The following is a 19,209-nucleotide window of genomic DNA, read 5'->3' on the forward strand; positions in this document are numbered from 1 at the left end:
ATGTAAATTGTACCTACATATGCAGTTCGCCATACCACTGGTATGTCGGACGGCCGTATAGTATTGAGATCAATGAATGAGGCGTTGTTCGTTGAGTATTCATTGCAAACAGTAAATTTTCCAATTTTATTAGATTCAATAACAACTGACTAATTGGCCATTTGTTTTTTTTTTCAATATTTACGAAGAAAACATACTTCCCAAATATTTTGATTTTTTTGATCAAATTCTTTAGGAGCAATGAATTTATTTACATTAAAAATACAATAAATCAATTAAATTAATAATATTCCAAAGTCAAAATAAGAAAATATTGATACGGTAGACAAAAAAACAAGAGAAAAGGACAGCGATATAGTTTTCCTTGCAGAATGGATCGCATGCAATATACGTGTCTCACTCCGGCTTCAAGATGTTCCGCTCTACATTTCTGCGGCCCATGCATCCCAAACAAAAGCATAGAGCGGCAGGAAGTGACGAGAATAAAACAAAAACGTCGTAAGTACAAAGAGATCATGAAAGCAAAATGGAATTTAATTTGAAAAGCTTCAAGGGGGAGTTTAGTATCATTCCGTAATAATTTATGGCAGGGTTAGTGGTGGATTTACGGCTCTGATACGCGAAAATAGGTTTTATGAGAAGATAATAATAAGAACGCTTTTCGCAGCGTGGAAATTTGAAAAGACTGCATTTAACACGTAAGTACGCCAGTCAACAAGACGGAAAATGGCAGTTTACAGGTCACAGGGAAAGCAGAATGGCGGGAAAAAATTCCGCGTTGATAATAATTTTGTGTGGACGCCGCCATCTTTCATTTAGTACAAATTTCGTACACAAAACGAAAAATTTATAATTCGTAATTATATTGTTAGTCAGCGCTATTTCGCATGTTAGCCAACAATATACCAATACTATTAGGAAATAAACTGTTTACAATGTATTTATTATGACCAGGCAGGCGGTGATTAGAATATTATTATTACATATTTCAATGTCAAACAAATATTTACGATACGATTATTGATATAGTTTCACATTTCAAGGTGTTAGAATAATAATGCATAATAATATTATGTCAGTCATTCAAATCCGTGAAAGCTTTCTAAAAATGTAAGTACACATTTTAAAATTAGGCATGTTAAAAATCGACCTTTACGTCATGCAACTGCATATATTTTCCGGACAATCTTATTGATCTGTCAAAAAATCATTACGTAGTCGCTTACAACTATTAACAATTACAAGATAAAAAGAAATTTTTATATACAATGTTTTTAAATTTTCTGCTGAAACTTGACTTGACTAGCTTAAACGATCAAAAATATTTGTACTTGATAGAAATAATACTGAAATGTCATATTGATTTTAATAGTAACGCACGTATATATTAATATTAATAATTTAGTTACTAGGACCCACTTAGCAACCAATAATAGTTATACTTTTTACGGATTTCTTCCGAAATAACTTTTCATACAAAATATAATTAACTGAAAATGAAATCGGTTATACTTAAAGATGGCTAAAAGTATTAAAAAATGCATTGGCATCGTGTTCTGATATATTCTAAAAGTTTCAAATGTCTAGCTAGTCGGGAAGTTAGTTAAAAATAGATTGCAAGATTTGTACCGGATAAATAAGAATACGAGCTAAGAAAAACGTTGTAAAATACTTCATACTTTCAAACTATTCCACTAAAATGAATATCTGTATGTTACAGTAGCGGTCAAGTGGTGGTCAACTTAAAAAAAAAACATATTTCCTCAACAATTACTACGCACGTATTAACCTTTTCCACTCGAAATTTTTTTTATAGGTACATACCACCCACTCGAGACTTTTTTCCGTACAAAGCATAATTTCAATATAAAACATTTAATTCGTGAAAAAAATGTAAAAAAAAATTTTTTATTTTTATTCTGTAAAATAGATTTATAATGAATATACTGTACTTATTTTTAGTTTATTTATAATTCTTCATTGTGTGGTATTTCACAAAACAATCTCCAATATGTAATCCTGGCTTATCACAGAATCGTAATGAAATAGCGGTATGTAGAGAAGTGGCTATAAAGTGTAAATCGTCCATACGTATAGTTATGACTGTAAATATGATACAAATGAATTGCCTTCAAATACACTTGTAATATAAGCGGCTGTCACGTAAATTTCCTAAATTAGTTTCGGGCTCATAACAACTCATTCCCAGTGCGGTACACATTATCAAAAGATTTCTCAAAAAATAATAAATCGATACGTAATAATTTTCATTTGACTCATTAGAGTATTTCACATTATATAGGTTCCGAATCGGCATAATATACTAGTAAGTATTGTCATCAAAAACAGTCTATTCAAATATAAAACTGTAAACTATACGAGACGCCCCTGCGCAAGCGAGAACCAATAAAAAAATATAAACACACTTCAAAATCATGCGTGACAAACACTTCACTCAAGTCTGGGAACATTCAATAAATAAAATTTATGTGACAAAAAAACATTGCTTGCAAGCGACGACCTACGAATAAAAAAAGAGAAGATTCCGATAAAAATACTATGTTGAAATTACGCACGCAGTTTTCTTTTGCCGACTTCTTTCTCAGATAAATGTAATAACCTATTATTATTCATTCTAACTTGATTGAAATCGCATTATAAAAATTTCTGAAAATATTACAAAAAATGATTTCATAGGCGTGCCGCCGCTACGGCGGCACTCGAGTAATACGGGAAACTTGTAATGCCGCCGATATGGCGGCACTCGAGTGTTAAGGGTTAAAGTGATGTAGGTACATAATTTAATAATACTGCACTGTTAAAATATATTATCTGTACCTATGCTTAAGTATGCTTCCGTACAATGGCAATAAAATTATTGTTTCCTTCGCAAATTTAAAATTTCGAATTCTTGATTTCATCACTTCAATACGATTTGATTGGAAGTAGTCACTATCATCATTTACGTATTGTCTAATAATTTACCATTGACAATGAGAGCAGGTAACGTGAGATAACATCGTATTGATGTCGACATTTTGAATTAGCTGTCAGTCATAGATTTACCATTGACTCTTATGTTTTCGATCAGAATTAATCTAAAATCACATTTTCAATGGATTGTATTTTTATAATTAAGTACTATTATTAAAGTACAAATCTAAAGCACGATTTACGTAGGTAGATTTCAATTCACTTATTTTAGGAATCTATGCAGGGCGCCAGTTGAAAAGCCTGCAGAAGAAGACATTCCTGTTGGTTTATATGTTTATAATAATATTATTATCTCTTACCTGGTGGAGATCGATCCGGATCGGAGTGATGATGTGGAGGCGCACTAAAAGCGCTGGAACAACCGGCTCGTCGGCCCAAGCTTCCACCTCCCATTGGGCCACGAGATTCGACAGGACCTAGGAATAAAAAAATCAAATCAATTATTATTGGATAACATTGGTTTATTATCCCTGTTCAACAGGCGGCAATTAAAAAAAAATCAACATTTCGTCAATCGCTACGTTATGAAGGATCAGGAACTAATGCTTTGAAAAAACGTAGATAGGTACATGTCCCAAAACATTCAATTTTTGTACCCACAGCTTTATCCTATGTACATGCCCACCGCGAGTGCAATAAATCGGGCTATGATTCGTAAGTAGTTATCAATGCGTAACAAACAGAGTACATCGGTTGCGCAACATTGCCTGATACTTCTGGAAAATTGTATTACGCATGCGAATTTTAACAAATTATTGACTTTACGAACTTATGCGAACTAGAGAATCGACTGTTTAATCTGCAAAACCGGCTAACTCCATTTCGGTATATTGTTCAGGAAGGAGAAAAAACTTAATAATTTAACTATCGAGTGGAATTTAACAATTACAAAAATACACTTGGATTTTTTTTACAAATAACCTGCACTATCAATTATTAATACACTATTTAAGCTTCCTTTTTATATATAAAGAAAATTTATATAAAGAGCAGAGACGTTCCATTTACGATATTGAAAATTTGATACCTGTGTGAAAAACGATAACGCATTTATTTATTGGTTTAGTTTAGAAGTTTGAAATTTTGTGTGAGCATAAAAACATGCTTTATAACAAAATGCCATCAAAATCTCATTTTTGGTCAAAAGTGCAGTTAGCTGGTTTGCAAATAAAGCAGTCGATATGCAATTCCATTGGCTAATCGCATTATTGTAAATATCAAGGCCTACTTGGTAGGTAAATATTTACCTACTGTCAGGTGGCAATACCACCTGTCATCTTTATCATATGTCACCCCTCTCTCGCACGTTTAGATACAGTTTTACAAGTTTAAGATGTGATATATGACTCCCACTCGGTCCAAGAATTGTGTAAAATATGTTTGAAAAAAATAGAATAAAAGATAGAATAAATTGAACTACAAGAAGTAGGTAGTTATTATTATTCTTCAATGACCTTTCACCAAGGATTGACGGTAAACAACTGTAAATAATTTATACAAAATTGTATTATAAACGCAATCGACATAGAGCTTAAAATGCTTCCCGAGGAAAACGCGCTAATTTAGTTAGAAAACTGTTGTGAATTATTCATCTCGAAAGCGGCGGAAAGCGTCCGGACAAAGAATAAAATATATTGTATCTTCCGGCCCTGTATAAATAACAGATTAAACAAGAGGCGCGGCGTTATCCCGGGGTGGCACTGCACAGCGGTGACAGGTCCCGTAATGAGCCCTCAGGAAATTTCTAGAGCCCTACAACGGGGAATTTTAATAGAGGTCCTGGACTGCATATTTTCGTAGGGACTGTTTCCACGTGAAGCAACAGTTACTACAAAAAAGCTATTTTAAATCCTGTTGCTTAACTATGACCCTGTGAGTAATAGTATGGCTTCGGCGCTATGATCACAAAGCAGCATAAGGTGATAATATTATAATATTCCATATTAGGTAGGTATATACCTACCTATATTGTTTAGTTTAAGTTATTTTTTTTAATTCAACCAAGTATATAGCTAGTGATGTATACGGACCGTGACAGACATGTTCAAACTTTTGATTGTAAATTAATTGAAGGCAGTTTTGTGCTTTTAAACAAAATGACAATATTTATTTTGGTATCTATACTTCACTGTGAAATAAACATAATATTATATATATATAGACGCATATAACAATATTATTAAATTATTTTTGAAATCTAGATCCTAGACTGAACAATAGGTAAGTATACAAAATTTCAATTTGGAACAGCCTTAGATATACATACCTATTAAGTATTAAGTATTTGAAGTATCAAAATTATTGAAAACGTGTACCGGCGGTCGAGCGCTTTGCAAATTAAGCTACCAGCTCGAGTACATACTATCAATCAATTTCAATTTCTAACAAAATATGCACTTAAGTTATTCTTAAATTCCGTCAATAATGACAATCAACACTTTATAATTTTTAAAACCAAAAAGCGACGAAAATGACAATAGTTATAACTTAAAATTTTATGAAAATCTGACGCCATCAATGACTCAAAGTCAGTTCAATGTTATTGCAGCTATCAACTGATAAACGAACTTGTAAAATGACTAGATACGAACAACCTCAGAAATATATCAATTAAAAAATAGTGGTAGAGTAGGATTCTAACGCGAATCCATTGAATTCCAGCAAATGCATATAAATTATGTATGTACACAAATGCTGTATTATTAATTCTTCGCTCTATATGCTATATGATATATGCCTTCCTTGGTGATTTTGGGATGAAACATAATTACACAACATAGGTAATAAAAATAAACCATCCAGCATGAATCTAGTTCCCCGAAATATTCGATCACCTATGGCTGTCAGGGTGCAAATAGAATATTATTTTCTTCGCGAATGACACTTACCTAAATAAAAATAAAAACAGAAAATAAATATTTTTGTGAAGACGTTGTACGAAAAACAACTTTTTTGAGATTTGAGTACAATCAACTCAATCTACGTTTATCAGACATACCAATCGTCCAACGGTCGGATAAAGGTGAAATATACGAATTGTCGTTTTGATCCACAACCACTGAGTTTGACAAGCGTACGAGGAGAAAAGAAAGTAGGTACTCATCTTAACTACAAGAGCAGCATTTGACTTTAATTCATACCACATGACAGTGTAATAAGATAGAATGTGAAAGCCAGTCGCCATGAGATAATAATAGGTACCTACACCGTTTACATGTGCATCAATTTACTGCTGACAGTACGAATTATCGCGGCCATAACAATTAAATGTACCTACGTGTAAACACGTATTATCGTGCAAGTTGCAAGATTGCATGCAAGGATCAAAAAAGTTCAAAAGCTTCTAAAATTTCACGCCACAATTGGACTGTGCGATATCTGTGCCTGCGCAGTAGAACGATAGTGGGGACCTGCCGGAAAAAACGAACTCACCACACAGAGACGTCTTGCTTACTCTTTAAGGCTATATACTTCAGTTGAGGCATGATCTAAAAAGATCGTGACTAGGCGATGCGCGGATTGTGCAATCGACGCGAGCCGAACGAAATATAATCTGTCATTAAAATTCAACATGCGTCCTTTAATGTTATGTTATTGTTATATTAGTAACAATAATAGTATATTCATTGACATGTTTTCTTTTTTAGATTGGTAACGTTTTTTAGTCATCTTTATACGATTTAAGAATATATTCCTCCGACGCCATCACAAAACAAAATGTCGTGCTCACACCTCGACTGTTCGTCTCCGATTGGCGACGAGTGAAAAATTTCGTCCCACCTACTGTTGAAAATTATTTGCCGTTTCACTTATGATCTTAAGAATGAGATTGGCGAGGCAGTCAGCACTTTTTCGTGTCAACAATAATTATAATCGAGTGTATACACGTGCATTTTGTTGTTATGGCCGCGATAATTCGTACTGCCAGCAGTAAATTCGTGCACGCGTAAACGGGGTATAAGGCTTTGAAGCGGGGTTCGGTTTATTACTTTATTACGGTCAGGCCATAAGTTACGACGTTGCTACGGATAAGTCGAAATAGTTTCTGAGTTTCAACCCAACCTGTCTTTTTTTCAAGCGAATGAGATTCCTGCAACGTGGATATTCGTTAAACACCATTTAAGCACGTGGTGTATATATATGACGGATATGCTGGGAACTGCGAGTGAGTGAAAGAGCTGTGATCGTCAGAGATTCTTGGACGTTTCGCGTTGTGCATAATATGCTCAACCTAAAGAACGTATACAGAAATAAATACATAATAATTACCTGGATGCATATGTGGAGGAGCCACCCCTCCTGGTGGATGCATGGAAGAGAGGGCTCCCAGAGGAGTATACGAAGGACCGGCTGTGCCAGCAGGTAGCTCCTGAAAGAAATAAAATATTATAATTACAAACACGTAGTACGAGCTTTTTTAATACAACTCAAACAATTGAATCAATAACCTAATTACTAATGCATTTACATAATATGGTAATAGACATGAGTATGTGTCGTGATAGCCTGTAACTCTACCCGAATTAAACGAATTATTTCACAACTGGTGACAGTGGCGCACCCAGGGCGGGGGGGCAAGGGGCCCTGGCACCGCCAAACATGAAAATTATCAGAATGATTTTAAACATTAAAATTGAAAGCCAATAAACTATACCTTGCTTAGTCAAATAAAAACACGGCAAAAAATGATTTGTAATAATTTTCCAGCAATTAAACGAACTATTTCACAACTGGTGACAGTGGCGCACCCAGGGGGGGGGGGCTGAGATTTTGAAGTAGAAGCAGTAACTATTTCTATTTTTATTTCCTTATCCAGATCACGTGAAGTAATTTTCAAATATTTCAATATTCATGACATATTACAGGAGTGAGAGAACATGTGCATTTCCGTGCTTTTAACTAACGTAGATCCCTCTTACAGTCGCGCAATCTGATCTTTAATTAGAATAGTTTGACGATGAGTGCAACGCGTGTCAAATAGAACACCAAAACTTATAATTTTCACGACGAATGGAAAATTAAGTATTTCTTTGTGACGATGAAAGAAAATTATTAACTGTTGTTTAATTTGTAACGCCTAGTGTCAGCTAAACATAATACGTTTTTTAGGTTAAGCGTCAATTATATTGAGCTTCTTTACGAGCTGTTTGTTGGCGAATTTAAAAGCGGGCGATTCAGCTACTGCGATTTGATGATTACACACAAAACTTTCCATTCGCTGAGAAGCCACAAGCCAGCGACTATTTTGACAGAACGTAGTTCGTTTTTTTACCGGGAGGTTGCTACTGCGCTCTACTGCGCAGACGCAGTAGGCCCACACGCTGGCGTGTAGCGTGTAAAGTTGACCGGCTTTCAACTTTTCTCGGTAGAGTGTTTACAACCTGCTTGTTAGCTTGTTCGATGATTACACTGGGCGAGTTTACAGGCATATTATAAATTCGCCAACAAACAGCTCGTAAAGAAGCTCAATTTAATTGAGGCTTTAAAGAATAACAATGGAAGAGTTTCGCAGATCACTGCCAGGTTTGATACCTAGTATTTTAGTATAGTTATAGTCTTAGTATAGTTATTTAATACCTCTATGTTTGATACCGTAGGTAGAAGTAGATTGCAGCCTATCGATTAACTGTTACGACACCAGATTTCCGCTAGTTAGATTAATGTTTGGTGTATAATTATTATTATTATTATTATTACTGCCTATGAATATATAATAATATAATATATTTATTTAATTGAAACCATTAGGTATATAGAAAAAAAAATTAAGAATACACAGTGCAGCCCAGAAACCAAATACCTACAATATTGTCATATAATAATAATAATACGATGTTTCCGGAAGTCAAACGTGATAATGATATCACATTCTAAAGATTTTCCGAAATTTCCCTCTGCGGAAAATGCGGGATCAAACGGGGTCGAGAGTCCGAAGCGAGGCGATACGGATAGAGCCTCTCACTTTATTGCATGGCGAAAGTTTCCCGGAAGTTTTGACATTTCGACGGATAAACTTGCCCGATTGGTATGGCACGGATTTCGGAAAAGTCCCGACGGTTGGTGCTTAGAAGCGACCGAGATAAAATCTCAATTTATCATTTTTGAAAGAATACTTTCACTAATGATAATTTACACACTGACGAGTATATTAAGCATATTTTCATCGTCTTTTGATTGCCGTATATACAGGCGCGCACACATGGAGTGTGGGTTTGCGTCCGCACTCCTCCCAGCCCAGCAACGCAAAAATAAAAATTATTTTGGTAAATCGAATATTACTTCTTCTTAGTTTTCACCAGGACCTCATGACTGAGGATCGTGACCCAGATTTGGCTGTCGAACAGCCTATGAATGGGTTGGCCCCACTATCAGCATTCTACGGCACGCAAGTCGTGTGGCTACTGGAAGACCCGTGGCACTCATAAATTTGTGTGACTATCTTGGACATCCAATTTTGTTTTAATATTTCGATGCGGCATGTCAATAAGACGAGACAGCTCGGACGACACAAACGGACACTAACGGTCTTTTTAATTGTGACCATTAAGTCGCACGCGTTCAATAACCACTTGTGGATACGACAGCTCGCAATAACTCGTCAGTGTGAAATGCCTGAGTATGGAGAATGTACCCGAAAAATGCGGTATTTCGCAATCGAAGTAACGAGAAGCTATAAGTGGCGGGGTAACTGCGGAAGTCAGTGACACCTTCTAGATTTTGATATCCCCGCCTCTCTGGTCGCTTTCAAAATTAATAAAGACATATTATGGATGTATTTTCAAAATGGACCACTCATACTATTTTTCTGTGTGCGCGCCTGGAATCACGATTGAGTATTAAATTAAAGCAATAGACGTATTAGCCAATATTTTTTTTAAATTTTGATTTTTACAAAGGGGTTGAAAAAAAATATACTTACGTAGGGACCACCTCGTTTTCTTCATAGAAACCTAACGAAAGAAATGACCCTTGAGAAACGTCAGATTATTTCTCATAATTTTCAAAAAAAGAAAAACAGCTGTGTCCATAATATGGAATTATGAGTCGGTATTGGAAAAACAAATTATTTACAGCTATATACGCAAACTTGTAACCGTAGGGTAGCTGAGATTGATTTAAAACACATAAAGAAATAGACAACAATTGATAAACACTTCCAAACAACCATAAAGATTCTTTGAAAACCGATTTTTAATTCATATTTTAACATACAATTGTACTGATTTTACTGCATATTGAAATTTGCTCTCCAGGTCCTATCTCGGTAAAGCCGTCAATGTGTGATATTAAAAAGACACAGGTCATAATTTATCATCATAATGGTTTTCTCTATGAGTCACACGTCGTGTAGTTAAAAGGTGTTTACGTAATAAATTTAGGTGCGTACAGTTGTCATCAGAGAATAAGGTTAATTACGTAAATTATGTAATCCATAAACAATTTATTTCTGAGAGCCCTATGCACAATCGTCTGTCATAATTACAACAAAATTACAACAAAACACTATCCAGAAAGCCTTTCATAGTTATGATCGAGTTGTCTATGGTCCACCAAATCTGCAATAGCTTCGTTCTGTTTTTCTATTGAAAATATTACCATATATAAAAATTCTCTTTTTCATAATTTAGGTAAATTATTTTGTAATTGTTAAACGATGACAAAAATATGAAAAATATACAAAATAAATTCAATAACTATAACTATAAATACACAATTAATATTTAATAAAAATGATTAAATATCTCCGCAATTAGTGAATAATATAAGTTATTTTTTGACCATGTTTTTCCCGATACGGTAACACTTGCCGTTGAAATGTCAGATTTTGTCATTTACAATTATTACAAATATATGCCATGATATGAATAATTATATAGAGTGATTAAAACTAATATTATCATGTTGGTGTGTAGGTAACTAAGTACTTATATATTTCAACTACCTATCTATTGGTTTATTATTACATAAATATCTCAATCTGAATAAGAAAAGTTAATTCATAATTCATTGACACTGACATTTCAATTCGATAATCGGTTTTACTAAATTAAGACACGTACAGAATCAAGAAAGTAAAGGAAAATATGTCGTATTAAATGTCACGGATATTTAATAGTTGTTCAATACCCATATTGAGATCAATTGTTAAATGAATTTGAGTGTATTGGCCGTTTTAAAGACACGTCAATTTATTTTGACAGCAGCTGTCAGTGGTAAATGGCAATACGGAAGGGGGGCAAGGGGGCGAGTTCATAACAAAAGTAGTCTATGGTTAAGGATTCCTTATCTCTATAATCTATAGTTAACAGATGGATTTCGGCTACTTACAATTTTTACTGTTATTTTATGGTAAGTACGAATTGAGCATCGCGCTCTTAGATAATGGGTTTTTAAACAATAAACCATGCTCAAGTTAAATAATTTCCGGATAAATAGGGAAATGGCGAGTACATTTCCATACGTCAGGAAGAGGGTAAATTTATATTTAATTGCATTTCCAACATTTTATTTCAATAAGTAAGGATTTAGTCAACTTATTCATCTGTTCACGAAATGTTTGTCACTGACAAGATAGCAACAATACATCAAAAATTGCTAATTTGCATCAGACTTAATAAATTAAACATCATTAAATAACTACGCATTTAGTTCATAAGAAATAATATGTTATAATTATTTACCTATAAGTACATTTTCTTAAAATAAGCGGTGTATTTCTTAGTGTTTAGGTGTTGCCACCCAACTAACTATTGGGTATTACAAAAAATAAAGACTCACAAAGGGGCCACAGACTAAAAATTGTTGATGAACTGCACTGGTTTAATGTATGACTCAAATAATTAAATAATTAATACGTAGCTCACCCTTGTTTATTTGAAACATATTTGATTTAATAAGTAATATACAAAATGTTTAATAATATAGCATATTTTATGTTTATAATATAGTGATCTAACCGTTTCGTTACACACCCTAGTGTACCTACCGTTAATTCCGACGTAACTGATAACTGAGGATATATGTATTAAAATTCTGTTAATATAAAGATACCATCTGTGCAAGGTAGGTAATTCATATTACATTACTAATTACGTACATAGATGGTGTCAGGATTGGTAATAACTGGGCAAGTAGTTAAGGTGAATACTCCACTTACCAGAGGCACCTAGAGGAAAAATAGGAAGCTTGCAATTTGAGATTTTTTTTTAATATACATTTTAAAGTGTTCTAATTAATAAAAAGAAAAATATGTTTTTAGTTATTGACAAAGATAAACTTACAATTTAAAAAAAAAAAAAAACGTTATAAAATGTGAATTCGTTGAACTCATTATTCCATACTAATTTTATGGTCATGCTTATTATTAAAATTTGGTTTAAAGATTTCTCTAATGTACAGAAACGTTTTTTTATCAAATCTAATTTTGGTTTTCTCACAATATTGATTCTCTATAAACAAAACTGACCATAAGTCCCGAAGAAATCATTCGGCACGGGTATAATTTCCGCAATATGCGTTAGGTTAGAGCAAGATAGAAGACATAAGAATTAACAACTTGGAGAAGCTAGATATTAAGTCGTTAAATATTGGTTGAACTGATGTGCTTACGGCAAAACCGGGAGTACGCGTAGGTGTAATGTATAGTTTTTTTGTGCGAAATACAAAATGATTAATAATATTATTAGTTAATTTAGTATAAAAGATTATAGTTAGCTTACTATGTTGTGTTTAAATGTAGTAGCCGTACTGAGAAGCAAGATACTGGTATAACGTTTCATAAATAATTTAATAAAAATAAAATAAACTTTCTACTTGGCGTAATACGGTAAGAAAACGGCTTCATATTGCCGGACAATATCCTCTCTCCTTTCGTATTATTGCTCGGAGACCTACACGCGTTTTACATAATTAAGAGTCAATTCCTATGAACATATTATAGCGCGGAGGTGCAGCGAAAATCCATCCCGCGATCGACGCATTGGGCATGTTTGGTCTATAACAGCGGTTCTCATGTGCGGACCTGGTGGCAGCATGCGGCCACCAGCGATTTACAGAATAATATTTCAAAAAAATATTTATAAAATTATGAAATTGGTTGAATAAATACACATGACTTGTCTTAAATTCCTTTCTACGCTCAAATTATCCATAACCTGTTTTTATGAGATCATGTGTGAAATAGTCCGTTTCTGAGATTAAAGTCAATTCAAAGAATTGGCAACAATTGCTTTATTAATATTGTCGATTTTCCTACTACTGTATACTGTGAAAGATCATTCAAGGTAATGCACTTCATAAAAAACAAATATTGCAGCCAGTTGACAGATATAAACTTAGAAGCAACCATGCGGCTCGCATTGGAAAAAAGGACTATGGAGGAATTTCCATTTGAATTATTTTTAAATAAATAGATATGTACCTACTAAAATGTTCAAATGTCTTTTATTAAATGGACTTGTCTATTAATAAATTGATCCATTTTCTTAGTATGTAAATAAAATTTAGCTTTAATTTTTCCAATCACAACAAAAAGGAAACTTGGTGCAGCCACCAGACGTTTCCATAGAACTCTCAATGTTAATTGTGCCGGCCACAGTTAATTTCTCTTGAGAGCAACTGGTGTATAACCTACACTGTACTTAGTACTTCTCAACCTTTTTACACCTGCGGATCACTGAAAATAGGAGAAAGGTTTTGTAGACCGATAACGCAAAAGTAAAAATATTATTTATATAGTAACGTATAATAACGTCCGATCAGGGTTAATTGCATCATGGAAAACCATTAATATATGTGTATTAGTATTTTAAGAACAAAAATACAATGCATAAACACAGGTGCACGGGTTTGAAGATTTTATTGGAATTTTTAGCATAGGCATTTGGACTCCGAAAATTCGCAGACCACCAGAAAATCTCTGCGGACTACCGGTTGAGAAACACTGCTCTACAGCATCTCATTTGCACACATTGTGTTGTAGTCTAATAAGCAGGCGTGCACACAAGGAGGGAGGGTTCGGATCCAGACCCCCCAGGAATAGAAAAAATACAAATTATTTAAGTTAATGGAATATTACTTCTTCTTTGTCTAAGCCAGGATCTCATGATTGAGGATCGTGATGCGGATGAATTAACTGTCGAACACTCTTCTCAACGGATTAACCCCACTCATCTCGGCATTATATTACACGCACGGCATGTGGCCACTCAAGGCACTCATAAATTGGTGCGACTATCTGGGCCATCCAAAGTCTGCTTTAATATACCGATTTAGCATGTCTAAAAAAAAGACAACGCGGGCACCACAAACGGATACCAAAGATAATGATTATGACCGTTAAGCCACGCCTATTCGATGACCACTTTCGGATGCGACAGTGTGTGGTTGTACCTACAGGCCAGGTGTTTTTCACAAGTGTCTGGGTATAGGGAATGTACGTGCAAATGTGTGTTATTACGCGGTCAGGGTAAATGTGGAAATCAATGGCACCTGCTAGATTTTGATGAAAAATATTATGGCTATTTTTCAAAATGGACGCTCCGAAACCATTTTCCTGTGTGCGCACCTGCTAATAAGTATTCCACTATATGATAAAATTTAGGACGTTCAGAACCATTCACACCAAGCTGTGACTGTATTTTTCGCTCACAAAGCATTTTCCATTGGGCGTAACATAAACTTAGGTATGTAGGTCATGGCCCCTACAAGGGCGGAGGGGGCGTGGCGGATCGACCAGCTAAGACAGATAAACATACATACCAAATTTGCTTTTAATAGTAAAAAAAATCTTCAACATTATTGCAACATTATTGAGATTTAAAAATATGTGGTTGTACGATGCAATTGAAATGATAATAAATTCATGAGTAGAATTTGGGAAACGCCAATGTAGAGCATCACACTGGCCATAAACCTTGGCGATATGTAGGGGCTTCAGGATGTGGGGGCCATAATATGGGTACTAACTTCGTATATTATATTTGGATTGAATCCTCAAATACGATTAACTCAAAACTTATAATTTGCAGTAAGCAAATAATATTATGAATAATATTATTTAGATAGATTGGAAAACGGCGATCGGTTTTTGTTTATCGATAGCATTGAAATTCTCCAGATTTGTGGCTTGGGATATTATTAGAATTTCTATAGATAATGAAGAAATTAGGATTTCCATCACGCCGCCCGCCGACTGGCAAAATGTTGTTTCGGAAAACTGTATTATTAATGTCGATCGTGACTCGCTAATTATACCCCGCGCGGAATGTCAATTGATTTAGCGCTCACTGCGCGGGTAAAAATAACCATAAACAAACACAAGGACATCGCGTTACGTTTATAAACATAAAACATAAAAAAAAAACACTGTTTTAAAATATAAGGCTTTTCTTATTTGACAAGAAAGGCGTTTCGACATAAAATTCAATATTCAAAATTTTACTAATCTAATGTCGCCTTCTGACGTGGCGATTTTTGTCGTTCAACTGTCTGTTGAATGCTGAACAAGAAATCGAATAGAATGTTCCCACGTATCGATTTGCGTTGAACCGATGATCGTAATCAAAGTTAAACAAACCGTGTCCGGAAAAGTATACGTATGTAGTTCGCCGTGTGACAGTTCACTTTGGGCTGTTGTATCGGAAACAAAAAGCCGGTCATATAGCATTAATTATAATTTATTATTTTTTTAATATATTTATTAATTATTATTAATTCTTTGACACGTATTTGATAGATTAAAATACGTGTCAAAAAAATACGTAATAAAACCCACCGGAATACAAGATAAAATAATATGTAAGTAAGGAAATTAGAAATAAGGACAAGTAGAATTCTGAATGATCCAAAAGTAGGTTAGCAAGTAGGTACTAATAATTAACAAGTCATACCTAATAATGACAGCATAAGTATCGGATATTTGATACCAATCAATGTCAAATTATTATTCTTATTGAATCTAATAAATGTGTAACATTGCTGTCTGCAAACAAGCGTGGCATGTATCTACATGATTTTGTAACATATAACTTACTTCACTGTGAAATGACCCACTATTTTTTTATCCCAGTGCTATACGGCCTATACGGCCATTTCTTTCCGATACAGCGAACTGTATAAAAACATACAACCGAAAGAAACAAATTCGGCGTTCCAATGCGTGTTGTTATAATCTCGGTTACTCTAGGCAACTTATGAAGACTCCAACTCCATTCAATTCAACTGACAAGAATCAACTTTGTTAAAATATGGTTCCCACTTATCAATTAACTTTCAATTGACATTCAACATACACTTGAACGACAAAAATCGCCATGTATGAACGTGACATACGTCAGGGATAGAGAACCTATGATAATCATTTATTATGCGCGTTATAAATGGAAACTCTGCCATTCTTGGTTTGGTAGTATCAACTTGCGGGTCCCTGATAATTATCTTAGACATTGGGGCATCTGTTGTTTGTTCTCCCAAGGTGCAGAACTAACCTGCCATAGGTAATAACAACATCGGTGTTTAATCGAATCGCTTGGAATATTGATATATTCCATTTACATGAGGTGAGTATCGGTGGAAGTTATTTTAAAATTTCTAAGATAGGGGACTGTACTTCCGTGTACTTTTTTTTACTAATATTAACCTATATTTTTATTTAAATATTGATAACACTGATATTTATTTGTTATTTATGTCATGTCGTGAACGCGAATTTGTAATTTGTCATGTTCATTATAGTATGTAAAATAAACGAATTTTAATTTAGTGATACGCGTTCTTGTGGGACACGAGAGCAAAGTTTGAATTGTGTATGTAAAACAGACGAGTAGGTTTAAAAATATTTATATAGGACTTGTGACAATTATTTTCGTGGATGAATTCATCCACGAATTATATGAAATGGCCTTGGTAATAATGAAATGACTGACAATAATTATTATTTTTGTGTTTTGTTTAATTTTAGGAATTTTATCGTAAGTAGGTACTTAATAGTATCTTAAACAGTGTCCTCTCATTGTGTTTTAAGCGTTACGTGTTCAACCAATGTCTGCTACCAACGCTCACGTATGCATGTGAAACATGGACTCGTAATGTAAGAGAAATCCAAAAATTACGAGTAACGTGGCATGGAAATGTGCATGTTTTGCATAACGCGTAAAGATCACAAAATAATCCAAATGATAAGGAAGCAGACAAGAGTATGCGATGTGATATAGGTCGCTAAGCAGATGGAATGGTAATGGACTGGACACGTCGCTCTGCGAGTCGAAACCCGCCGGACAAATCCTGTCATACAGTGGTACCCAAGGGGCACTAAACTCCCACAGGAACGCCCTAAACCCGCTAGATAGACGAACTCATAAAGTTCGGTGGATGTGCGTGACAGCGAAGAACTATGGACCGAGAAGAGTGATTGTTCACAACATAAGAGAATGTGAATGTTTTCCCAACAAAATCTACAGATTATCTAGGATCTTCGGTCCTTATAAAAAACCATTTTCCTGTGGGCGCACCTGCTCATAAGCATTCCCCAAGATGATAAAATTTAGAACGTTCAGAACCATCCACAGCAAGTAAAGTAAACACATACATTAATATTGTATGTAATAACATATTGATAATCTCGTGCAAAATTCTAGCTTTTCCATGGAAAATTTGTAGCCGTTTGCGGTATTTCACAAACATATTCAAAAATGGCAAGAAAGACCTGGCAAGAAAAACGCTACGTTGGCAATGCTGGGTACATCAAACTACACCGAGATGTAGCACCATTTCTAGGTATGTGTCTGAAGTTTTTCAAAATGGTGTAGATATTTTCATTAGGCAATCATCTATCTGCATAACTCTATAAATTACCGCACCGTTGTAAATCACAATAATTTATAATAAGTTATTAAATTAATGCATCTATCTCAACACAGATGGGGATTTTGCAGATAATTTACCTTGTTGACGTCAACAGATTAGCCTTAGGGATTTCCCTAACGAACGTAAGGGGCTGTAGACCAATTTTCTCGGCGAAAATCTTTAAGACGCCTTAAAGGTAGGTATATCGCAGCCTTAATATTTGGAAAAATGCGCTTTTCCGTGCATTCAATTTTCCACAAACATTCACCTTCCTCGCCAGTCCCGCCTCTTGAAAATTATACGACCCTAATTCTCACGAAATAATTATTTAAACGAACCATAATATCTGAATAATAATTATCTACTTGATACTCGTAAATTATTTACATACTGTAGTATGATATTATATCATTTAATAAAAACAAATATTAATAATATAAAATGCTAATGCTTAAACGAGTACAACTGACATACATTTAAAAACGAATTAGGGGCAGTTTTTACATCACCATTATAGTATATGGTAGTGGTGGCGAATCTATGGCACGCGAATGTTTTATTTTGAAGAGAAAAAATATACCTGTAGGTAATAATAATGAACGACAGATCGCATTGTATAATTTTTTTTTCGACCATGTCCGATCCTAATAGGATCGTATGGGCCTTTACATAGTAGGGGTTTACATTAACAGATTTTGTTTTTTACGAGAAATGGATGTCAGCCACTTGCTCAACCCATTAGGTCCATATCCTGACAGAATTGAAAAACAATGTATACTTGCCAGACCCGGGATTTGAACCCGGGACCCACGGCGTGATAGTCCAACGCTTAAGCCACGCGGCCACCGTGGGTGTATAAAAAATAGCTGGCAAATACTATTCAAGAATAAGCATTACGTTTAATGTAAATATATAATTGTATATGTCGGTTCTTAGCCGGCTCGCACATCACAACTCGCCTTGTGTGCCTGACGGTCATAAATATCAAAACCTCGGAGACTGCCGGCGAATGTTGCATGATCACAACCTCGCACATCTGCCAAGCGCTGCTAGCTCTAGCTCTGCCAAACGCGGCGACAGTCTGGAGAGAAATGACCGATTATGCAGCTGTGTGCATGCGCGGAGTCGATATTGGCCGGACATCGACATGCAGGCTTTGGCCAATGCAACTAGACGAATGTCGCAGGGTCGCAGAGTTGCAGTTGCACCGGCCAATCTGCGAAGCTCCATTTGATAACGTTTGTTTCTTGGTTTACGATGACGTCACATCGACGAATTCGTCGAAAGACGCATGCGGCTAGTTCTGATGTGCGAGCCCACTTAAGCTTTATGCGTCACTTACAATATTATCGCACTAACCTCATCAGGCGG

At 34.9% G+C, this 19,209-nt stretch overlaps 1 protein-coding gene across 1 annotated transcript in view; it reads right to left on the reverse strand.

The window, feature by feature from the left end:
* Positions 1-19,209, reverse strand: part of Hers (Histone gene-specific Epigenetic Repressor in late S phase) — a 543,873-nt gene that overhangs the window by 442,551 nt on the left and 82,113 nt on the right. Inside the window, exons 3-4 of the mRNA XM_085949050.1 lie at positions 7,264-7,363; positions 3,294-3,410 (exon numbers count right to left, since the gene is read on the reverse strand). Coding sequence (XP_085805176.1) covers positions 3,294-3,410; positions 7,264-7,363 — 217 coding nt within the window. The remainder of the gene's footprint in view (positions 1-3,293; positions 3,411-7,263; positions 7,364-19,209) is intronic.

Source organism: Rhyacophila brunnea, unplaced genomic scaffold, assembly GCF_057557595.1.
Source record: "Rhyacophila brunnea isolate RB1 unplaced genomic scaffold, BYU_Rbru_1.0 scaffold_21, whole genome shotgun sequence".
Taxonomy (NCBI): domain Eukaryota; kingdom Metazoa; phylum Arthropoda; class Insecta; order Trichoptera; family Rhyacophilidae; genus Rhyacophila; species Rhyacophila brunnea.